The sequence below is a fragment of the Mobula hypostoma genome, chromosome 6 (genome assembly GCF_963921235.1).
Source record: "Mobula hypostoma chromosome 6, sMobHyp1.1, whole genome shotgun sequence".
Taxonomy (NCBI): domain Eukaryota; kingdom Metazoa; phylum Chordata; class Chondrichthyes; order Myliobatiformes; family Myliobatidae; genus Mobula; species Mobula hypostoma.
Genome location: NC_086102.1, coordinates 70548624 through 70574056, shown reverse-complemented (window position 1 = coordinate 70574056; position 25433 = coordinate 70548624). Strand labels below are relative to the sequence as shown.

The window sequence follows — 25433 nt, the reverse complement described above, 5'->3', positions numbered from 1 at the left end:
CCAAACACATCAGAACATGTCCCTAAGCCAACTGATAATAATGGAAAAAGACAGAAGCATCTTCAATCATATTCAAGAAGATAATGATACGTTGGTAACATTCACAGCCAGCAGAGGTTGGTTTGATAGATTTAGACAGCACAGTAACCTCCATAGCATACATATCTCTGGTGAAGTGGCTAGTTCAGACAGCAAGGCAGTTAACGATGGCAATGTTGAACAGTTAGTACAACGCATCCTGGGTGAATCTGACGACACGGTTGGAGAAGAGGAAACACCAGCAAGAAACCTCACCACAAAATTCCTCGGCGTTAGTATCACCACGGTCACACAAATCATGGACCAGTTCATTGATAACGACCCTAATTGGGAGTGAAGCAATAAGGCAAAGAGAGGTGTTCTTGACATGATTTACTGCTACCGAGAGCTGCTTCATGAGAGGAAACTTAAGGCAGTCAAATCTCGATGCCTATTTGAAGAAGAAACCAAAGTTAGAAGTGGACCCACAGCCTAGTCCCTCCTCTGAGATGTAACCACCACCCGCTTCCCGCCACTGTTGCTGCTCCACTGATGTACAGGTTAGGCCTGTTTGCGTGTTTGTTACTCCACGGATTACTATGTATACATAAAATAATATATACCTCGGGTTTGATTTCTTTATCAGGCACACATGTCATTTGCTTAATGTTATAATGACCCCGCATAGCGCTCCAAATCCAAGGAACGTATCCTTAGCATTAAGCGGGGTCTGAGTGTACTGAAATACAAATGATCAGTTTTCCATTTTTCTTTATTTCTTTATTTCTTAGCTTTTCTTTGTAATTTATTCATAGTGAGTTTTCAAACATGTATGTTGAAATTGTGAAACCAGAAAATGTTTTCAAGAGAGCCAAAATAGTTACATAGCTCTTTCAAAACATTGAATTGAACAGCACAGAAGGAACAAAAAGGATAGAGGTTTTTTGACAGACTTCGTTTGTTTTGCTTATCAATTATTTTTTGAACTTTAAAGATGTTTTGGTTTAATTTAAATTATCAGGAACCTCTAAAGATACACACTGATCAACTAGGTCCACTGTCATCTGCAATGCATCAATTTCTTCTTGCTATTCAACACACCAGAGAGAGTGTTGTTACTCCAAAGGAGCTGTTCACTCAAGTCTGTAAAAAGTGAGTACGTGTTTGTCAGTGTTATGGCAAGATGAAGCATGTTATATTGTGACAATGCATTCTTTAGCGTTTGATCTCTCAAAACTTAATAATGAATAGAAACATTGCCTGGTTTTCCCATGGTAGTGCTAATTCTTCATAATGGTAGTGTTCAGTTTCTTTTTTAAAATTGATCTTTTTTGCAACAAAATGATGATGAGTAATGAGAACAGAAAGACTTTCATTCATATAGTGTTTTACACAACTTCAAGAAATCCAAAGCATTATAGAAATTGATTATTTTGTGCATTTGGTACGAAAATAGAGGCAGTGCTATATTCAATAAGCAACAATGAAATAATTGACTTCTTTTATAGTTAATTTGTACTTTATGATATCAGGAAAGGTGAGGTATAGCAAAACAGCCAATCAAGTAGAAACTGTAGGAAGTTGTAGATGCTCTTAGTGACCTGGAGGATTACAGGTGTGAGAACTGCCTCCACCTGCAGTAATTTGAATCTCTGAAACTGTCTATAAGACCATAAGATTTAGGAGCAGAAGTAGGCCATTCGGCCCATCGAGTCTGGTCCTCTGACATGAAAATGTCAGCTGGAAAGGCGACTTGCGTCACTGGCACAGCTACAAGGCTGAGTTTATTGATATTAGCGTTGTTACGGAGATAGTCGCACACAGTTTAAGAGTATGCTGGCGAAGAGAATTGGTGACCATCAGCAATTGGTGAGCAGTCAGGTGGTCCCTTGAGTCAATCTTGCTAACTTAGTAACTTTTTGTTTTGGATACTCTTAAGAATGTTAGTTTCTTAAAGAAGTGCAGCTGAAGCCAGAGCCATGGTATTATGAATAGCTCAAAGGCACAAAAAGGGATGAAATGTGACAGGGCAGTAGTGAAGGGTGGTCGTATCCTTGCCATAGATGTAATTCCAGGATGGCATGTTGTCTCTGGTGCCATTGTCAAGGATGTCACTGGAAAACTATGGAGCAATGTGAATGGCAAGGTTGGAAAAAACAAAGGTGATGTCTGCATTGTACCAACAGCAGATGGAAATTAAAGTAAATCTTGTGCAACTCGTAAAGTGTTTTTAAAAAGCAATACCTTAAAGATATAATTCATCTCTGAATTACTCGGTGTCATGTGCTAACATACTGATATAGGAAAATAGAATGCATGACTGAAGAGATGGTATGGGAAGGAGGAATTTGGATTTCTGAGATGATGGAATATTTTCTGGGATAGGTGGGACATGTACAAGTCAAGTGGACCAATGTCTCCCTGGAGAGGTTTTCCAGTGCTTTTGGGGAGCGTTTAAACTAGGCATGGTGATAGATAACTGAGAAGTGTCAGGTTGGGGAAAAATAAAGCTGAAAATTAGGAATGTAGTTAATAAAAGTAACTGCAGTGAAAACAGAAGGAAGGAGCACATAGGGTTAAAGTATACAAAATTGTTAAGGCCAAATTTAAAAGTACTATGTCTAACCTCATACTGGCTGCAGCAAGCTTTATAAATTAACAGTATAAATAGTCTAAGTTTCATATCATGTGCCACTTGCCCTTGCAGAAATATGGGTGTAGGGTGGCCAAAGCTGGGAAACAAATATTCTACAATGTTTGACAAATAGGAAGGTCAGGTAAATAGGAAGGTGAAAAAGAAGCTGAGGTATCTGTAAATGATGATAACTGTTAGATGGGATCTTTGCGCAGTAGATGGTGATGAAAATTATCCTTGGAACTAAGAAATTGAGGTCAGAGCAGAAGCATTGGTGGAATTGTTTATGTGCCTCGTCAAGCAGATATCACATGGAGCATAGTAGAAATGAGGATGGTTTTATTCTTCTGCCATTTCTTTATTCCCGTTATAACTGCATGTAAAAGAAATAACATTGTAATTCTGAAGTTATTTAATCTACTTGGACAGGGCAAATCAATTAAATACCAACAATGTTATAGAATTATATGCTGAGTGGGTGTCCAGATTGGTGTATTGGGGAGCCAGTGAGGAAACTAACTATATTAGATATAGAACAGTGGATTGTGAAAGGATTAATTCATAAAGGGGCTCCTGGGAAAGAGTGACAACGATTTGATAGAAATTTATATGAGCGAAAAAGTGATGTAGTTAGATTTGAAACAAGCTATGAATGTGGAAGGTGTAGACTGGCTGTGGTAGATGGATAACTGTTGAAGGATTTGACAGTGGAAGCCATTGGCTGGGATTTAAAGAAATAAAACATGATATACAACACTATTTAAAGGATAAAATACCAGGAAAATGGTCAGCAAAACAGAAGAGCTGGTCATTAACTTCAAGAAGGGAAGTGGTGCACATGCTTCTGTTTGCATCAAAGGTGCTAAGGTTGCAAGGGTTGAAAGCCTCAGATTCCTAGGAGTGAACATCATGAATACCACGTACAGACGAGATTCACCAAAATGTTTCTTTCCAGTGCATTCAATGGTAGTGGCTTCTGTGGGGTCAACCAAAGGTGTTAATATCTTTTTTAATCGTATTTTTAATGATCATAAGACTCTGCTGGACATTAAGAGCTTAGGGTACTGCAGGTCTACCCTCTAGGTGAGTTGTCATTGGCAGAGAAACTGAAGGAGCTGGTCTTGCTGTGCATTGTGCTGCTGCCTGTGTCAGAGAGGAGTCTACGTGCAAAGGTGATGGGCAGTCTAACAGCAAGTGGTCATCTCAGTTGCTTTTCTTGTGATCACAAGACCCTGTTGGACATTGTTAAGGTGGAATCCTGCAAGCCAGTTCACTGGTTTATTGGCGGATAGCAAGAGATTTGCATGGCCTTGGTTGTAGCGAGGGCTAGGCCTCAAGGCAATGTTGCCTGTTTACACTTGCCCAGAATTGAAGTGTCAGAGTTGGTGTGCTTACTCCGTCTTGGACTAAATATTTTTTTGTATGATTGTATTGTATTATGCGCTATATGTGCCTTGTGCTGTGTGTGACTGTTGGTACTGTGTTTTGCACCTTGGCCCTAGAGTACCGCTTTACTTGGCTGTTTCCATGGGTATTCATATTCATGTATGGTTGAATGACGATTAAACTTGAACGACAGAATCATTTCTGTTGTGAGGGGACACTGGATAGGCTGAGTTTGTTCTTTTTGAAGTAGAGAAAATTGAGGGGGAACCTTACTGAGTTATACAAAATTATGAGGGGTGCAGATATTAGGAAACATTTTTTCCAAGCAAAAGAAAATCCTCTAAGCAGAGGTGTCTGCATCCAGACAGAACAGGTTTAGTAAGAAGGAAGAAAACTGGAGAGGATTTGAGTATTTTTATTTTCACTCAGGATGATTGAAATTTGGAGTGCACTGTCAGAGGAGGTGGAAGAGGTCAAATGGCTTGTATTTCTTAGATCAAAGAAAGAATGTCTTTTTTTTAAAATGCAGTGGAATTTCCTATGGGAACAGGAAGGGCCTTGTCATATTAAGAGGCTTCGGATATGAACTGGCAAGTATTGAACTTTGAGGCATAGAATGACTCAAGGCTAAGTACAAGGAGCTGTATTGTTAAATAAGTTCTCTGTTATAGATTTGTGTCTTTATATGTTGCCTCTTCAAATCTTGTTTTTACTCAGGGCCGTGCGCTTTAAAGGGTTTCAACAGCAAGATAGCCAGGAGTTACTTCATTATTTATTAGATGGAATGAGAACCGAGGAGATCAAAGTAAGTAAATCCTGTGGATTTGTATGAATGTAGGTAGATAAAGTGTAGTACTGAAATATATAAGACCATATCATAAGACAAGGGAGCAGAATTAAGCCATTAAGTCTCCTTTGCCATTCATTGCTGACTTACTTTCCTTCTCAATCCCATTTTTTTTTTTACCTTCTCCTTTGACATCCTTACTAATCAAGAACCTATCAGCTTTAGCTTTAAATATACTGAATGACCTGACCTTCCCAGCCATCTCTGGCAATGAATTCCACAGACTCACCACTGTCTGGCTGAAGAAATTCCTCCTCATCTCTGTTCTAAAGGGATATCCTTCTATTTTGAGGTTTTGCCATTATACATTAACTCTTTCATTCCTGGGATCATTCTCGTGAACTTCCACTGGAATCTCTGCAATGCCAACATATCTTTTCTTAGATATGGAGCCCAAAACTTTATATGCGGGCTGACCAATGCTTTAATAAGCCTCAGCATTACATCCTTGCTTTTATATTCTAGTCCTCTGGAAATGAATTAACATTGCATTTGCGTTCCTCACTACAGGTTAATCTTCAAAGAATCATGATGCACTATGACTCCCAAATCACTTTTCAAATCTGATTTCTGTATTCTCTCCCTGTTTAGAAAATAGTCTATGACCTACCATTCCATCTGCCACTTCCTTGCACATTCTTCTAATCTGTCCCAAGCCTTTCTGCAGACTCCTTGCCCCTCCACCTACCTTTGTAACATCTGCAAATTTTGCCACAAAGCCATCAAATGCATCTTCCAGATTATTGACCTATAACATGAAAAGTAGCACACTTAAACTCCTACCTCTGCGGAGCACCACAAGTTACAGGCAAGTAACCAGAAAAGGCTTCCTTTATTCCCACACTTTGCCTTCTGCCAGTTAGCCAATCTTTCTATCCATGCTAGTATCTTTTCTGTAATATCATGGGTTCTTGTATTGCTTAGTTGCCTCATGTGCGGTAGCTTGTCAAAGACCTTCTGGAAATCCAAGTACACGATACCCACTGACTCCTTTGTCTATCCTGCCTGCTTTTTCCTCAAAGAATTCCGTCAGATTTGTCAGGCAAGATTTCCCCATAAGGAAGCCAAGTTGATTTTGGCCAACTTTATCATGCGCCTCCAAGTTCCCCGAAACCTCATCCTTAATAATAGACTCTCACATCTTCCCAACCACTTAAGTCAGGTTAATTGGCTTATGATTTCCTGTTATTTGCCTCTCTCCCTTAAAGAGTGGAGTGACGTTTGTGATTTTTCCAGTCGTCTGTAACCAATCCGGAATCTACTCATCCCTCCACAATCTCTTTCAGAGCCCTAAGATGCAGTTCATCTGATCCCAGTGATTTGACTACCTTCACACCTTGCAGCTTCTCAGGCACTTTCTCCGTGCTAATAGCAACTACACTCACTTCTGCCCTCTGACATCTCCTAATTTCTGTTGGTGTCCTCTACAGTGAAGACTGGTGCAAAATGCTTCTTGAATTTGTATGCCATTTCGTTGTCTCCCATTTCTGCTTCTTTCCCAGCAGTTTAATGTCCACTCTTGCCTTTCTTTTACTCCTTATACATCAACAATCTTTTAGTATCCCCTTTTATATTACTGCCTAGCTTATCTTATTTCATCCCAATCCTCAAGCTTCCTACTAATTTTTGCTTTATTGTATGCACTTCTTTTGTTTTTATGCTGTCTTTGACTTCTGTTGCCATCTATGGTTACCTCATCATGCCATTAGAATGCTGCTGCTTTGAAATGACCATGTATCATCTGAATTAATCCCAGAAACTCCAACCAATGCTGCTCATCTCCCCTTCCAATCAACTTTGGCCAGCTCCTCTCTTATGCCTTTTCTCCCTCTCAAACTGCGGGGTGTACTATCATAATATTATCATATTATGATTACTGCCTCCTAAGGGTTCCTTTACCTTAAGCTGCCTAATCAAATCTGGTTCATTACACAACACAATCACAAATTGCCTTTTCCCTAGTGAGCTCTACCATAAGCTGCTCTAAAAAGCCATTTCATAAGCATTCTTCAAATTTCTTCTCTTGGGATCCAGTACAAACCTGATTTTTCCAATCTACCTGCAATATTGCAGTCCCTAATGACCATAACATTACTACAGTCCTTTTTTATCTCCTGTTATAATTTGTACCCCACATCCTAGCTACTGTTCGGATTACATGGGACACCATGGTAGTATAGTGATTAGTGTAATGCTATTACAGCTTGGGATGTTGGAGTTTGGAGTTCAAATCTGGTGTCTTCTGGAAGCAAGTTTGTACGTTCCTTCCTGTGTGCGAGTGGGTTTCCGCTCACGGTCCAAAGATGTACCGATTAGTTGGTCACTGTAAATTGTCCAGTGACTAGGCTAGGGTTAACTTGCTGAGTGGTGCAGCTCAAAGGGCCAGAAGGGTCAGTCCGGCACTGTAAGTAAGCAAACTTCTGTCAGGGCCTTTTTATCTTTGCAATTTCTTAACTACCCACAAGGATTCTGCTTCTTCTGGTCCTATGTCGCTTCTTTCTGAGGATTTAATTCTTTCTTTTTAAGCAACAAATCTACCACACCCCCTTTCACCACCTTCCTGTCTTTTTGATAGGATGTGTATCATTGGATGTTAAGCTCCTAGATCTTGTAACCTTAACTCAGTGATTCCCACAATGTCATACCTGCCAATTTCTAACTACACTTCAAGATCATCTGCCTTATTTCATACACTACCTGTTTTCAGTCCTGTATTCCCCATGTTTCTTTTCTATTGTCTCTATGTTGCCTGAAGTTCAATTCTTAACCCCTTCTAAACTTTGTTACTTTATTCTCAACCTCTTCTGCATGCTCCTTCCCTTTCACTTTACCCATATTTTTCCTAGGTGTTGAATCCAAGCAATTCAATTTATCTTAAAGCCCTATCCGCAGCCCTAGTTATGCGATTCACCGGAATCTTGGTTCCATCATGGTTCAAGTGGAGTCTGTCCCATTGTAGCAGTTCCCTCCTTCCCCAATGCTGATACCAATGTCCACAAATTCAGATCAACTCCTTTCACACTAGTCTTTGAGCCATGCATTTAACTTTCGGATCTCATTAACCCTTTGCCAATTTGCACATGGAGCCTGCAACTATCCAGTGATGACTACCTTTTTGGTTCTATGTTGTAATTTAGTCCCTCGCAGCTCAGATTTCCTCAGCAGATCCTATTTTCTTCCTTTATGGTTGGTACCCACATGGACTCCAACAATGATTCTTTCTCCTCCCTCTCTGAATTCCTGTGCAGATCTGACAAGATGTTCCAGTCTCTGGCACCATGCGGACAGCACAGCCCTTGGGACTCTCTATTCTTACAACAGAGAATTGTGTCTATTCTACTGACTATACTATCCCTAACTATAACTACATTTCTCTTCTCTTTCCCCCACCCCCTTGAATGGCTCACTGATCCATGGTGCCATGGTTCAGTTTCTCATCCTTCCTGTAACCCCCATGCTCATCCTCACAGGGAGCAGCAAACTCAGGCATGTTGGGCTGAGGTTCCTCCAGCACTAACTATCGAATCTTCCTACCTGCCTCACTCGCAGTTGCGCCTTCTTGTCCCCAGCCATAGACCGAATTTGAAGTAGTTAATATAATGGGTGTGACTGTCTCCTGAAACAGTATCCAGGTAACTCTCTTCCTCCCTGATGCATCCGTTCTCAAATATCAAACACGATTTCCTGTAGTTTCACAAAGTAACTATTTTATAAGCAGAGTTGTATATGTATATAGACTTAATTTACGAGTTCCCTTGGAGCAGTCCAACGTGCAGATCTGGTTTTGTGCAGTTTCTAAGCTCTACCAATCCCACCTTTGTATTGCAGGCAATCCACTTCCATGTACATACACTTTTGTAAATTTTGTGGGCTGTGATTTCAGAAAAAGGAATTCATTTGCTTTACTGTCTCAATATCAGAATCATTTCATTTCAATACCTTCGGAAATCTGTATAATTACTTGCAACATACAAGCACACTATAGAGTAGGAGTTCCCAACCTTCTTTATGCCATGGACCCCTACCATTAACTAAGGGGTCAATGGATCCAAGTTTGCGAACCCCTGTTACGGAGTACGCTGGTGTAGTTCATGAAAGATAAATCTGGGATCTGGCAACATTAAAACTGATATGTGGCTGTAATTTAAAGAAAAACTTTCTAAAAATGTACATGTTGCATAGCTTCCGATGCTGAGGTCATTGAAGTTAGTCCATGATTGAGTGCACCAATTTAATTGTGGATGAAATTGAATTTGTAGATCACGGCAAGGTTGTTTACAAAGATTAAACCTTTTTGTCATCGTCCACCTAAGTAAATTTAATATGAACTTTCCACTTTCATTTGTGGATGGTCAGATCTTATTTAGTTAAAATTGATTTAGATAATTCAAAATGCATTCACTTAACTGAATACACATCAATTATAGGCATTTAAGGATGGTCTGATGTTCGGTGAAGACATCTGATATTGAGGCAAAAGATATAAATTTCAATAAACAAGATCGAGTAACAGAGTGGAGGGTATTATGAATAATGCAGATAAGCATTGATTTAACTTTAACTAAGAATGTCACTAATTCAGGAAAAGTATGATGTAGAAATATAACTTTTAGTCCAGCGGTGCTTTATTAAAACTAACAGCACTGTTCCGTAGACTTCGAGGAGAGTACCCTTAACTTGAAGTAACAACATTATAAAACTCCCCCACTGTCAATGATCTGCAACTGTAAAGCAAAATGCTTGATCCTAGCTATCTTGTACTTTTCGCTTTTTCTTTTGTTCTAAGCTTGTTCTTAGCTGCAGCTGTAATCTGTTGAGTAACCTAGAATTTAAATCCAAATACTGACTGTGGTTGTATTGCTGCATTCACCTGCTTTCACAATAGGCTTCAATAAATCTTGTTGCCCAAAGTCAGAAGCTTTCCATGGTAAAGAAGCTGAGTTGAAAATAATATTTCTCCCCTTCGATTCTGGCAGCAAACCCAGATTATTGATTTATTAATGATCTTGTTGAAATGAATACTCAGTTTCTTTTATTCTTAGATTTGACAGTGAAAACAGTTATATTTATGTGGGTCATTAATCAAGCTTTGTTGTTTTTACAGAGCGCTTGATGGATTAGAAAAAATGTAAACTAAGATTTTAGCTGACTCGATTGATATTTTAGAATTAAATAAATGTGAAATGCTTTGAAGTTTTGCCACATAGAATTTAGTTATTGGCATTCATTCTTTATTCATCGCCTTGTATTTTATTTATTAAGTGCAACTAAGCAGTAAGTACATTGTGGAATTTAGAGTTCCGTGTTTTGCAAGTATAATCCAGATTTTTGTATCTGTATGGAGGTTGTTAAATAGTTGAGATTAAGGAGATTGGAGCATTGGATGGAATTGCTTGCTTTTTATTTTTGCTTGTATAATTGAAGCCACCATATTTATATTCTAGTGCTAAAGAAATTATTTTTTGAAATTATCTTTTAATTTCATTTCGTATCTCAGCGATTTGGTGCTGCCATTTTAAAAGCCTTAAATTATCCTTCAGAGAAGAGGGAAGATGAAGAATCCAGGAAAATCAGGAAAGGTAATACCATATTATTACATGTAACTATTATTGGAACTTTCCTAGTGGCTCATTGTCTACATGTGCTGGCTGATGTGCCATTGAACTACATAAATCAAAGGATTACTGATGTGTTTGAATTTGTGGTAGAGATGCTGTGTTTGCCTTAATGCCCAATGATGGGAAGTGGAGGAGGAGGTGAATCAACCTGTGTTTCAGATGTCATCAGAGTAAAGTGGCTGCCTCATAGTGCTAGTGACCTGTGTTCAATCCTGATGTTGGAAGCTGTCCACATAGTATGCATGTGCTCTCTGTTATCGCATAGTTTCCCCAAGTATTGCAGTTTCTGCTCACATCCCAAAGATATATGGGTTAATTAACCACTAAGTATAAGTTCCACAGATATTGGTTGGTAAATTTGAAGAAAGTTGATAAGAATTTGGTGGAAATGAAATGGGATTAGTATAAATGGATGCTAGATAGTTGGCATGGATTTGGTGTGCCAAAAGGCCTGTATGACTCCGATTAGGAGCAAAGATGGGCTGAACTTGATGTAGTAGATTATGACTCCGTTTTGTTCCACACAAGAAGAATGGATACTGAGGCATTAAATGAATCTAATTGGATGCACAGATTTGAAGACCTAAAAGCAAAAGTATTATAGTAACCCTTTTAAAGGAGTACATTTCCTGCTTGTGACTTGCTGCAGTACCCAGAAGCAGCCATTTGTTCAAATTTAAGCAAATATGCAAAAACTATCAGGAACTTATAAAGGACTGTTGTATCTGAATATTTGGTAATCATAGCCAGTACCATTTGATATCCTTTAATCTCTCTGGTTTAGCACTGTAACGACAAATAACATGTTGTACTAGCTTTGCATGTTATGTTTATAATTCAGAGCGTCATTGTGTCAAAGACATTTTTTGTAAAACTGAGTAAGAAGGAAACTCTATAATAATGTTAGTCATAAGGTAATAATTCATGCTTTCTCATATAAAAAATCATTTTTCCCCTTTTCAGTATATGAAAATGAGGCTTCCATGCTGAATTTTGTTGACCAGGTTTTTGGTGGGACTTTGACAAATACAATCATGTGTGAGGAGTGTAAAGTGGTAAGGTTGATTACATGATAGATAAGATAAACTTTTACAGATATTGTGTGAACTTAAAAACATGCTTTCTGTACATTGATGTCCTTCATAATTTTTGTTTGCCATAAGTTTGCATGGCTGATTTTTTTTTTCCTTCCCTCCTGAAGGTGATCACGTAATGAGAAGCAACTTGATAGTGCCTTGTATCCACAGTACCATCTGCATTGAGCCTTGATACTGAGCAAGTTATGAGATATTGGGACTGTTGCAACAGGGTCATATCCTGACTTCCCTCGTGGATCCCTAGAATTTGAATGGGTTTCTTTTTCTCTAAACTTGCATTCTTTGTGGGAGTTGCAGCAGTACTAGTCATGCAGTGACCAAGTCCCTGTTAAACAGAGCGAGAAATTTTAAACCAATGCTTGTCTAGTCTTGATGATAGATCTTGCAAAACTACTGCAGTATGTAAACTGAATAACAAATTAACAGAGGTTGTGATCTGCATCGAGCATGTAACTGGTAATTTAACAGTAATGAACATTTTTGTCCTCGTGTGACATTATTTTATTAGAAGTAATACTACAAGGTCCTTTGGTTTAGACGGTATATAGGGTGTGCCCATAACATCACTATTTTTTTATTAAGTAAAAAAAAAGTTTGATATACTTAATGCCACCATATCAGTATTCTCCATGGGGCTTTTATAAAATGAAACTATTTATAATCCCATTTCTGAAACCCAAGATGCTTTGTTTTGAAGAACAATTGAGAATGTGTACTGTTTTTAAAGATATGGGGTTAAGTGTTCTTGAGGATATGCACATACAAAATGTTTTGTGTACCAAGATGTAATTATTATGATTAATTAAAATCAAAGAAATTGGTAGTATTATATACAAATTACTTAAGAGTTTGAGCTAGTTAGTACGAGGTTAATGACATGATTCTTTAGCAGTGTGGAGGAATAGATCCATGTCCAATTGATGGGGTGATTAAGAAGGCTTATGGTACATTGGTGACCTTTATTAGTCAGGGGACTGAGGTAATGTTGCAGCTCTATTAAAATGGTTAGATCACACTTGGAGTAATGGCTTCCCTTCTGTGGTCACTTCACAATAGCAAGGATGTAGAAGCTTTAGACGATACAGAGAAGATTTAGCAGGATGCTGCCTGGATTAGAGAGTATGTTTTATAAAGAAAGGTTGAGTGAGCTAGGCTTTTCTCTTTGGAGTGAAGGAAGATGAGAGGTGACTTGATAGAGGTGTACAAGGTTTAAAGAGGCATAGATAGAGAGGACAGCTCGCTCCTCTTCCACAGGGCAGAAATAACATATGAGAGGGCATGATTTTAAGCTGACTGGAGAAAAGTATAGGGGAAATTTTAGAGGTTGGATTTTTGAATACAGTGGTAAGTGCATGGAACAAACTGCCAGAGGTGGTGGTAGAGGTAGATACATTAGGGACATTTAAGAAACTTTTATATTGGCACATGAATGAAAATGAAATGGAGGGTGCTGTGGGAGAAAATGGTTAGATTGATCTTGGAGTAAGTTTAAAAAGTCAGCACAACATCATAGGTTGAAGAGTCTGCACTATGATGTAATGTTCTATACTCTGTTACTAAATGTCCTGCTGTTTCAGATGAGAAAAATCTTTGGCCTCTGATTTTGCTGCAGTGGCCTCTGTTACGAGTGCATTGTATAGATGGGTGAAGAGCATCGTTGGTTTAGCTGTGTCTTCCCCGTGATTAAACACCCTTGCATTGTATTAGGAATAAAAGAACAGTCAGAAGCTGAATTGAATTGCTTTTATTTCTTATATTCTTCACATACATGTGGAGTGAAAATCCTTATGTTACATCTCTGTCTGAATGTACAATGTGCAAATTATAGTAGTATGTACAGAAACTGCAACTGTTCAAGGAATGTCATTGCAACAGTTGAAGAGGTAAAAATATTTTACTTACATCAATAATAAATTACTTAAAATATGAATATTTTGTGACTTACCCCACAGGTTACATTAGTGAAAGAAACCTTTTTAGACTTGTCACTACCTGTTTTGGATGATCAGGTAAAATATTGCCTTTTTTAAAATTTGATTTGATTGTGAGGGAAATGTGTATAAGTTTAATAATTAGAGGCATATCTTACTTATACGTGGGCATTATTGCTTGATTTACTTTGTTCTGAATTTTAAAGATAATTGCTATTTATTTTCTTATCAATGTCTTTTAATGACATAATTAGAGACGATGTAGTAGAGGATAGGGTGAGATTGGCCTCACTTTTTGTTTCATTTGTATCTTAATTTTCACCATAGGTTGGTGGATAACAAACACTGAGAGTTTGAGCTTATTTTCCCTCAAACTAAAAGCCATGGTCAGATAGTCAGTGGACAGATACCCTAATTGTCTCTCTGAACTGTCTGTGTAAATGTTCTTTTGTGTGTATCATTTTCTTCAGTTGGACAATTATTCATTTGTATAATAACTTGTTCAAGTGGGCATGACAATCATTGGACTTGGCTGTGGAAATGTCTACAGTAAATGAGAACAAGAGTGGCTACTTAAATCTCTCTTGAGCCATTCATTCAAATTAGTTTATTTGCATTATAATCAGTTTCTGATCTTGGTTCTATATGACTTCCTTAACAAAAACAACCTGCACCTGTTTTCTTTCGTGTACTGGATGAAGAAAAAACTTCTTGGCATTGCTAATGAATGGTCTAACACCTTATATTTTTAAAATTCCATTTCCAGATTCTATTACGCACTTCAAGTGTGTTCGCTTGACCCAGTCAACTCCATCATTCACATTAGGTCATTGCCAATCAGAATATTGAATATTTTTACTGCCAGTTTACAACTTTATCTGAAGGAATCTAAAGATTTTGGCACTGGGAAGGAGTTAGTAATTATTATGATTATTTTGAAATATTTGGTACTAATATTTTTGTCCTTGTAAGGTATCATTGTATGAGGCTGAGTCATTAAATCTCTTATAGCAAAGTTGTGCAAAACTTACAAGTGTTTGGTATTGTTTAATGGTTATTTGTTTGTTTCCCATGTTTGTTTGACCTCCATCTGCAGAGCAGTGAATGCACAATTAATTAGTACACTTAATTGTGGTGCTCTGTTGCAGGGTGACAAGAAGAAATCCCAGAGAAAGGGTGGAAGAAACACTACTGAGAATGATGAAGATGAAAATCTTGGTCATTGTAATGGAAATTTTATCTCTAAGGACAGAAATGAAATTTCAACTGTCCCAAGCAAATATGAACAGAAGAAGGCAAAGAAACAAGCTAAAAAGCAAGCCAAAGTAAAGATCCCTCTTCTGTAATCAAACTATTTGTCACTTTGTGTCGTAGAAGTTTAGAGTTCATTTGGTGCCTCAGTCTGTTCTGGGTTTCTGCGTAACAATCCAAGCTAATTCCAGTGGCACTCTCTACTGAACACCTCCACTCCTCCCAATTTTTACTCTATGGCCTATTTCAGTTTCTTGTCTACATGCTGACGTTCAGTAGCTCCATACAAAAACAAAGCTGGTTCCCACGTCCATGTTTACATCTAGCTCAGTTTTTTCATCTTGGCTTTAACTCATCACAGTGCCTGACCAACCTATAGTCTTAAAATTTATCTAATTAAAGAAATGGTCTAAGATATTTCCTTCGGTCATTGTCATATGCTCAATTCCCTGTCTGTTGATTCCATCCTTCCTCTTGATTACTATGTGCTCTTTTGTTAATTGCATTATAATATATCTGCAAATGTTATGTTTTGCTTTGTTTTAGCACCATCGCCGACAGCAGAAATCCCAAGCGAAAACACTTAGTTTAGAGGATTCCGCTGTCAAATGTTCTTTGGATGAAGATCAGAGAGGAAAACATGATGCCTCTGCAGAAGGCAGTGAGGACCTAGACTCAAATGGCATTGAAGCAGAGGCCTCTGCAGAACCAGATAAATGTAACAGCTTATCAACTGACCATTGTCTTGGGACCACAGCAAAAGAAACTATGGCAGTTAATGGTCAAGAAGTGAGCCAAGAAAATCTAGATGTTGAAGAGGACAGCAAATCTGCTGAAACTGAACAAAAAGAAAGGTACTCTGATTCCCATAATTCCAAGGACTCTGACACTTCAGATACATTAGAGTCAAACAGAATTTCAGAGGACCTAGTTAGTGCATCCAGTGAAGATGAAGAAACGGTTATCAATAATATGAATAAACTGAATCTCGATGAGTCCGCGACAAATCATGATGAAATAACTTCAAATCAAGTGGAGTGTGAGAGTGATTCTGGAACTCCAAATGATCAACTCTCTTCCATTAAAAATGGTCGGACATTGTTCTTGGATCAGGAGAAAGCATTTTGCACACCTACAAACAGAAAGCTGCTCAGTGGAAAAGACTGCTCTGTTGAGGCTTGTTTACAGCAGTTCACTCAGATAGAAAATCTCACTGGAGCAAATAAACTACTTTGTGAAGAATGTACCCGAAGACAGTACAAAAGTGGAATAAAGAGCAAGGCAAATGGTAGTAAAGCAATTTCAAATCTGTGCCTTTCATTACAGTTGTCTATCATGTATCTGGTGTTAACTTGTTGAAAAGTATGATATTAGTTAGCATTGCATCACTTCGGCTAATTCCAGAACTCAAATTTAATTCTTAGTTGTATCAAGTCTTTAAAGTTGGGTGCAGCAATAATGCTTACAGGAGAAACGATGATGTATTTGCAATAGGTGTCCAAGTGCTTAGTCAAAAGGAAGTTTTTAAGCAGTGTCAAGACATGGCTGAAGGTATACCTGCCAGTGACAGGAGTATAGAATGTGTTGGAGATCAAAGTGGTGAGGAAAAGAACGGAGAATTTCCTGGAGGGTTGAGTTGGATGAGCTTAACTTGGATTGGATCCAGATTGTGGGTACTGTATTGGTGAACAGTGATTCGGTATAAATTAGTTTGAATGGGTGTGTAAAGAGTTGCGTATAGGGGAGAAGAGGTCATGGTGTTGGAAGCTGAGTCTGGTGACATTAGAATAGTCAGTATGGGGTTTTAACAAAAAGCTTGGATAGTGGATGTGATTTACTTTCTGTCAGTAGAAACACAAAAGCCTACACTTAACAGGACTTCTTGAACAGCATGGTTATTAAATCGTATATGCAAACTTACAATTCCAAGTGCAAGTTAGTAAAAATGCTTCTGTTGCTAAATCAAAAGGTCATAATATTTTTGCACACTATTTACCCAGATTGGGGCTAATTGAGTTTTGTGATGATGTATTTTGATCTTTTGCTTCACTATCGACAGAAAACTCTTGTTGTATGTTGAAGTAGTCATCCATTAGCAGACTGCTTGCTTTGCATTGGAATGTAGCAATGCATATTGAATCTTGTTTCTATTTTTTTTCAAAACATGTTGGCAGATGACAAGTGTGTGTACAGGAATGCCAAGAAACAAATACTTATTTCGTCATTTCCCCCAATTCTTATACTTCATTTGAAAAGGTTTCATCAGGTAATTTTTTTTGGGGTATTCCTGTTTCTGTGTTTCATCATTGTATTTTATTTAAAAGTCAAGTGACTTGTGGATAATGTCTATTACAACAGTGAAAAATTATTTTAGAAAATACCTTCTGACCACTGGGATCTTGTTTTGTGTACATTTTCACGGGATATCATTGTCCACATCTGGGAAGTACTGACCTCGATGCTGTAATTGTGACCATCTTTAAGAAAGGTGAGAAGTGGAACTGTGATAATCGCAGGGAAATCTCCCTGCTGTCTGCCGCAGGAAAGACCATCGCCCACTTTCTCCCCATGGCCAAGGAGCTGCTCATTATATCATAGCATGGCTTCCAACCATCTCCAGGCAGATTGGACAATATTTTTGTGGGGTAACAAGATCATGAGAAGTGCAAACAATAGTCCAACCATTTCACATGACTACCTTCATTCTTCCCAAAACCTTTGATTTTATCAACCTGGAACTATGAAACCACCTCAAATTAGGCTGACTACAGAAATTCCTCTCTTAACTTGTGTTTGCTGCATATGGCAGGCAAACTGCAATACGAACTAACAAGTCTACATCCAAACCAATCTAGTGAAGACCAACGTCAACATTTTGTCCTATCCCAACATGTGATACTTTCAGCTCCAACATATCTGCTTTGCAAATAGAGCGAATCTTCAAAATTAACAGGAAATTGTATAATCTGCAGTCTGCATCATCAGAGCTAAGGTCAGTCAAATCTCAGTGGTTGAACTGCAGTATAAGGACAACAGTTCAGTTTGCACACATTCAGAGAGAGAACTCTGAAACCTCACCAACTAGTTCACTAAGGTATACAACTGAATGGTCCTTGCACTAAACATCTGCAAACCTGCACCTCACTGCATTCAAACAATAAATGTTTATAGTGAAAATGTAGGCCATTTCCCATACCTCGGGAGTCATGCCCTCGTGAAGGCAGACATCAGTAATGAAAACGCTTAAATGCAGCCTTGGCTTGACAGCAGTAATCCCTGCCCTCCTGCATGCTCTTTGCACCTGATCTCCCTACAAAAGGGACTTCAGAACAATTTAAAAAAACATCAGCATTGCCTTCATAAAATCCTCCCAAGTTCCTGGGAAGGTAAGGGAACCAATGAAGGCTTGCTTCCACAGCTACATTATAGCACCACATTATTTAGAATCAGATACTTAGTCTGAGTTGCACCTTGTGATGAGATCTGTGGAAGAGTTGCAGTTCCTGCATTAGCCACCTCCAAATGGAGTGGAACCGATTCATCCACAATCCTGAATTTTCCTACAATTAATTTGCATTTGTGACATTAGTGACTCCCATGTTAATAGTATTGCCTAACAGTCCAGAAATTAGAGACTTAAGGGTATAAAAGATGCTGTGTAAATGCAAGTGTTTTATGTTTTAACCAGTTTTGAACAAACCTTTTTAGATGCAATTGCCTGATAGAATTTTTCACACCTCACCTAGATATTGAATAACTTAGCCATAGAGCAGTACAGTACAGAAATAAGCTCTTTAGCAAATCTAGCCTATGCCAAACTGTTTTTCTGCTGATCTACCTCTGATGTCACTTTCAAGGAATTATGTACCTGTATTCCTAGATCCCCCGTTCTACTTCACTCCTCAGTACCCTACAGTTCACTGTGTAAGTTATGCTGGTTCAGATCCCACTGCCAGCTTTGATACCTTTCCTTGCTGTCCACTACACCAATAATCAAATTTGCTGATCCAGTCTACCCAGTCATCCAAATCATTAATATAGTTAACAAATGACAACTGACCCAGCACTGATCCCTCTGGCATATCAGTAGTCACAGGCCTCTGGTCAGAGAGGCAACCATCTACTACCACTCTCTGGCTTCTCCTGCTTAAGCTAATGTTGAATCCAGACTCCCATACAGAGTTTGCTCAAAGGCGTTCTTAAACTCCATATACACAACATGCCTTGCCCTTCCTTCATAGACTTTCTTGGTAACCTCAGTGGTTAGATATGACCCAACACACACAAAGATATGTTGACTATCTCTAATCAGGCCCTATATATCCAAATCTTATTTATTCTGTTCCTGGAATACTTTTGAATACTTTACCTACTACTGAAATCAGGCTCATCACCCTATAATTTACCTGTTTATTCTTGGAGCCTTTTTGAACAACAGAACATTAGCTTTCCTCTAGTCCTTGAACATTTCACCCACAGCTAAGGATGTTTCAAATACCTCTGCCAGGGCCCCTGCAATCTCTACAGTAGCCTCCTGCAAGATGCGAGGGCACACCGTATCAGGTTCTGAGGACTTATCCGCCCTAATTTGCCTCTAGACATCAAGCACCTCCTCTTCTGTAATCTGGATACGGTCAATGACCTTACTGTTTTGCCTCACTTCTATAGACTGTCCATCTTCTGAGTAAATACAAATGCAACAAATCCATTTAAGATCTTCCCCATCTCTTTCAGCTCCATGCATAAGTAACCGTGCTGATCTTCAAGTGAACCAATTTTGTCCCTTGCTATCCTTTGCTCTTAACATTTGCATAGATTCTCCATAACCTTGTCTACCAGAGCAACCTATGCCTTCTTTCAACCCTCCTGGGGCTTAATGTAGATTGTTGCTTAACCAATCACTGACAAACCAATATGCTTTTAATAACTGAGGTCTGCAACCATTCTTGTTTTTCAGCTGGGGTTCAATCTTCGTAAAATAAACAAGCATATCCATTTTCCACAAGTTCTTGACCTTACTCCATTCTGTGCAGTGAGCTGCAAGGTATGTTAAACAAAAAAAAATTGAACACTCAACTGGTGTTCACGCTTTCACCAATCATTCAACAGCACTGATGTCACAAGTTTTATTAATCCAAATCAGAACCTTTTATACTTGATCAGTTTTTCTCCACTTTTCCTAAAGGTAACTGATGCCAAGGCTGAGAACATTAATATCATATGGTACTTTTGCATTGTCATATTAGTGATGTTCTGTTTATTTTTAATATAAATCACTAGTTTCAATACAAGAGAATTTAAGTATTAAAAAATAATTTTCAGCTTCGAGGGGTGACAGATTTAGAATTATTGAAATTTCAAATGAGGCTAACTTAAAGTTGCTATTTATCATAGACCATTTTTTTTGTTTTGAAAGCTTTCTTGGCTCCCCACAATTTCCAGTAACAAATTTTCTCCCTTCTAAACTGCCTACTGTGATACCATAGACTTAGCTTGATTGATAGCTAGTCCTTAACTCATTACATATAAATTCTCAATATTCTGTTAGTCATGATTAAAACTGCATACCTGTTTAGTAATTCCTAGCAATAAGGCTGATAGTTGTAGTGCAGACGTTAGCAATTGTTGCACATTAACACTTGAGTTAACTATTTCATTACAGAATGTTGAAGGCTATACAAATATATCATACAGTCTCTATGGAGTTGTGGAACACAGTGGCACAATGAGATCTGGGCATTATACGGCTTATGTCAAGGTGCGAGCTCCCAGAAAACACCTTTCTGAATATGCGCTCAGTCGACATAAAGCGCCAAGTAAGTGATGTTACCTCCAAATCCATGGTAATAGAGCAATGATTAAAATTGGGTTAATAAAGTAAGTGTAGAAGGGCTATTACTTACCAAAGTAACATATGCTTATTATCATTTGAAATTTATGCATGATTGTGTATTAATGTATGGAAACAATTAGTATATATTTTCATAAGCTTGGAATTAATCCATTGTCATTTGACTTTACAAGCTCTTTGAGGAAATTTTGGAATTGAGACTACTTACAAGTGGCAAATGCTTATCTGAAAGTGGAGAACTTGATGTTTATGCTTTCAATTCTTAAACTACCCAGACATACTGAGATGCTGTTCCTCTGTTTTGAATTTAGCCTCCCCTGTATCTTGTAACTGTTAACTGTTGCCCTCTACAGACGCTGCCTGACCAGCAGTTTCCCCAGTTACTCATTTTTTGCTCCATGATAAATCCTATTTGCAACTAACATGACTTTGGTGCTGGGGTGAGAACACATAATTCAACTGAGTAATTTAGAACTTGCATCACAATACAGGCCATTCAGTCTGTCTACCTTGTGTTAACCAGTTCCATTCCCCTTATGGTTCCTTGTACAATTTCTCTCGTGTCCTTAGATTACTTTGCCATTCATAATTTAGGAACATGCCTTTATGTGGAAAGAAAACACAGGGTCCTCTTAAAAACCCATTCAGTTACAGGAAGAAAATATAAACTCCACCTAGACAGATTTTAGGTCAGGATCAAACCCAGGTATCTGGAGCTGTGGACAGCAATAATAAATACTGTAGTATTATGCAATTAGTATTAATATTTTACTAACTTGTTTTTTAAATAGTTATCAATGCAGAGGCACCAAGGGGAAGGTGGTTCCACGTAAGTGACACCCATGTGAAAGCAGTGCCAGAGTCTGAAGTAATGAATGCGCAGGCCTACCTCCTGTTCTATGAGAGGATCTTTTAATTTTTGCTGATTAAATGAGTTATTGATCACTTTCATCTGTACCAGAATGGTCTACTTTTGTTTCTGAGGGAAGAAAAAATGGAATCTATGCAACATTTATCAAATGAAAACATTGACTGTGACGAGCACCAAAAATGTTATCTGTATGATCTGTAAATTAGTCTTTCTAAACCACTAAGATTACCATGTATTTTCCTACATATTAAACATTGATTTTTTTAAAAAAGTAAGCAGTGATACTTTGGGAGAATAAAATTGATTCCTTTTAATAGCAAAATAAATTTCAGCATCCTTTAATCTGAGTAACTTTGAAACATTCATTGATGTATCCTTTTACATGTAAAATGAGTTGGGAGAATATGCAGGTTTTAATTAGGTTCAATTTTAATGGAGAATGCTTCGCAGTTCCACTCATTTACATGTAAAATGAAGATGGGTATTGATCAGATCTGTTAGCTTTTTCCATTCACTGAGGATCAACAACTTTGAGATACCTTTATTAAGTGATTTGTTTCATATGTATGACGTGCTGAATTTCAATGTTGTAAGCTTTGTCTCAGGAAATTGCAATCAATAAAATTTAATTCTTGTCGTACATTGTTTTTTTCATAAACATTGCTTCACACCCACAGACTTAATTAATCAAGCCTCCCCTCTGAATTGTATTCAATACTTAGCCTTAACTGACATGAGTGGTCCATATCCCACTGTCTTTGTTTCAAGCTTTTTAACATCAACATCTTTACAATACACTCATATTACTTAACATTGAGGATATGTTCCTTGGAGGTGGAGCGCTATTGCTGAGGAGATTGCTGAGCCTCTGGCAATGATATTTGCATCATCAATGGGGACAGGAGAGGTTCCAGATTGGAGGGTTGCAGATGTTGCTCCCTTATTCAAGAAAGGGAGTAGAGATAGCCTAGGAAATTATAGACCAGTGAGTCTTACTTCAGTGGTTGGTAAGTTAATGAAGAGCCTGAGAGGCAGGATTTTTGAACATTTGGAGAGGCATAATATGATTAGGAATAGTCAGCATGGCTTTGTCAAAGGCAGATTGTGCCTTATGAGCCTGATTGAATTTTTTGAGGATGTGACTAAACACATGGATGAAGAAAGAGTGGTAGATGTAGTGTATATAGATTTCAGCAAGGCATTTGATAAGGTACCCCATGCAAGGCTTATTGCGAAAGTAAGGAGGCATAGGATCCAAGGGACATTGTTTTGTGGATCCAGAACTAGCTTGCCCACAGAAGGCAAAGATTGGTTGTAGACAGGTCATATTCTGCATGGAGTGGTGTGCCTCAGGGATCTGTTCTGGGACCCTTGCTCTTCATGATTTTTATAAATGACCTGGATGAGGAAGTGGAGGGATGGGTTAGTAAGTTTACTGATGACACAAAGGTTGGGGATGTTGTGGATAGTGTGGAGGGCTGTTAGAAGTTGCAGCGGGACATTGATAGGATGCAAAACTGGGCTGAGAAGTGGCAGATGGAGTTCAACCCAGATAAGTGTGAGGTGGTTCATTTTGGTCGGTCAACTATAATGGCAGAATATAGCATTAATGGTAGGACTCTTGGCAGTGTGGAGGATCAGAGGGATCTTGGGGTACAAATCCATAGGACACTCAAAGCTGCTGCGCAGGTTGACTTTGTGGTTGAGGTGGCATACAGTGTATTGGCCGCCTTCAATCATGGAATTGAATTTAGGAGCAGAGAGGTAATGTTGCAGCTATTTTGGACCCTGGTCAGACCCCCACTTGGAGTACTGTGCTCAGTTCTGGTTGCCTCACTACAGGAAGGATGTGAAAACCATAGAAAGGATGCAGAGGAGATTTACAAGGATGTTGCCTGGATTGGGGAGCATGCCTTATGAGAATAGGTTGAGTGAAGTCAGCCTTTTCTCCTTGGAGTGACAGAGGATGAGAGGTGACCTGATAAGAGGCGTATAAGATGATGAGAGGCATTGATCGTGTGGATAGTCAGAGGCTTTTCCCAGGGCTGAAATGGCTGCCACAAGAGGGCACAGGTTTAAGGTGCTTGGGAGTAGGTACAGAGGAGATGTCGGGTCGGTTTTTTATGCAGAGGGTGGTGAGTGCATGGAATGGGCTGCTGGCAATGGTGGTGAAGGTGGATGCGATAGGGTCTTTTAAGAGACTTTTGGATAGGTACATGGAGCTTAGAAAAACAGAGTGCTATGGGTAACCCTAATAATTTCTAAGGTAGGGACATGTTCGGCACAACTTCATGGGCTGAAGGGCCTGTATTGTGCTGTCAGTTTTCTGTTTCTATGTAAATCAGCACTATGCGGTCATTATAATACATAAATGGACACGTGCCCGATTTAAAAAAAAATCAAACTGAAGATAATGATATTTTATGTGTACACAGTAATTTGTGAAGTAACAACCATGCAAATAGGCCTAACCTGTATATCAGTGGAGCAGCAGCGCAGGGAAATGGGTGGTGGGTTACATCTTAGAGGAAGGGACCAGGCTGTTGATCCTCCTCTAACTTTGGCTTCTTCAAGTAGGTGTCAAGATTTGACTGCCTTTTAAGTTTCCTCTCATGAAGAATAGCTCTGCTGATTCTCAAAGCTCCTCGTTATTAAGTATCTCACAACAAGAATGCAGTAACTCTTCAACTTTGCCATCATTAACATTCTCTAATCCCACTTCACTGGTCAGTTTAACCAAGTGTGGATGACTGGTTCTGCCTGAAATCCTAGAATGCCATTCAATGCTTCTGGCCATAGCTTCTATTACATTCCATTCATGCAGTTTGAAGTTATTTCAGTGTAGGTTGCTCTGAAACGGTTGTCTACAGCTTTCATGACATTCGTAGTTTTCCAAAATTGCCTGATGGATTGTTTCTCTTGACATTTTGTTTCCTCTACAGTTGCTTGAATGTGCTTTTTAAAGCTAGTAGGCTTTAAAATTCAATATTGCCTTGATCCATCGTTTGGAATGAAGTGGTGGTGGGTGGAAGGTAAACCACTTCTACAGGAGCGCAGGCCTAGAGTTGTCAAGATTCTCAGGATGGCCTGGGACATCAAGCACTAACAATGCTTTCGGATCAAGGTCAGGCTTCTGGACAAAAAAAGCGTAACAAACCTATTTTGGAAAATACTAATAGTCACCGACGAATTCTTGTTTGATTTCCAAATCACTGGTAGACTTGATTTTAAAATGCTCATGGTGGTTCAGAGTGATACACAATCAAAGGCTTAACTTAAAAGTCACCTTTAGTTAGCATAGTGTTAACCGGTTCTTTGCAGCCTTGCGCCTTTTCCATTATTATCAGCCAGTTTTGGGGCATGTTTCATTGTGTTTGGTCATCCACCAATATATTTAGTCTATCTTCCTTTTTTTTCAAGCAAATGGCTCCCCAAACAAGTCAGCTTCGTTGATGATAACTTTGAGGTTGTTTCATAAGCTTTTATCGTGTCTGCATTTTATTAATTGTTCTGATCGTTGATATAGCCAATTTTAAAGCGCCAACATCAACCTGTCACTCACCAGCTTCCAAACACTGCATCACTTGCAGCTTCATAACCAGGCTAATGCTTTTCCTAGATATCTTAGATGAACAGTACTACCCCCACTGGAAGCTGCAGGCCATTCTCCAGCCATGATGAGTTTTAAAATAAAGGACTAAATTAGCAGGGGAGCAAGAGTTATGTAAAGCACTCTCATTGGCTGATTGTTTGCTGTAATGGCCACTATTGAAGTTTAGTGATGTTTAGAAAATATTTTTTGTAATTAAAAAAATTCAATGAAGAATTGAATAACTGCATTGTAATGAATCAGCACTATGTGGGGCCTGAGTGTACTACATCTTACTCCATTGTTAGGGGTCTGAGTGGAATCAAGGTCAAAGGCATT

The 25433-nt window shown here is 38.6% G+C and overlaps 1 protein-coding gene across 4 annotated transcripts in view; it reads left to right on the top strand.

Moving 5' to 3' along the window:
• The window catches only part of usp16 (ubiquitin specific peptidase 16), an 85939-nt gene extending 60530 nt beyond the window's left edge, over window positions 1-25409 (top strand). For all 4 annotated transcript variants that reach the window (XM_063050961.1, XM_063050959.1, XM_063050958.1 and 1 more), the window contains 11 exons: window positions 1040-1170; window positions 4757-4844; window positions 10384-10465; window positions 11468-11559; window positions 13554-13610; window positions 14681-14857; window positions 15330-16071; window positions 16958-17049; window positions 19741-19827; window positions 20446-20599; window positions 21426-25409. In XM_063050961.1, coding sequence (XP_062907031.1) covers window positions 1040-1170; window positions 4757-4844; window positions 10384-10465; window positions 11468-11559; window positions 13554-13610; window positions 14681-14857; window positions 15330-16071; window positions 16958-17049; window positions 19741-19827; window positions 20446-20599; window positions 21426-21550 — 1827 coding nt within the window. In that variant the 3' untranslated portion in view covers window positions 21551-25409. The remainder of the gene's footprint in view (window positions 1-1039; window positions 1171-4756; window positions 4845-10383; window positions 10466-11467; window positions 11560-13553; window positions 13611-14680; window positions 14858-15329; window positions 16072-16957; window positions 17050-19740; window positions 19828-20445; window positions 20600-21425) is intronic.
• Window positions 25410-25433: the final 24 nt, after the last annotated feature.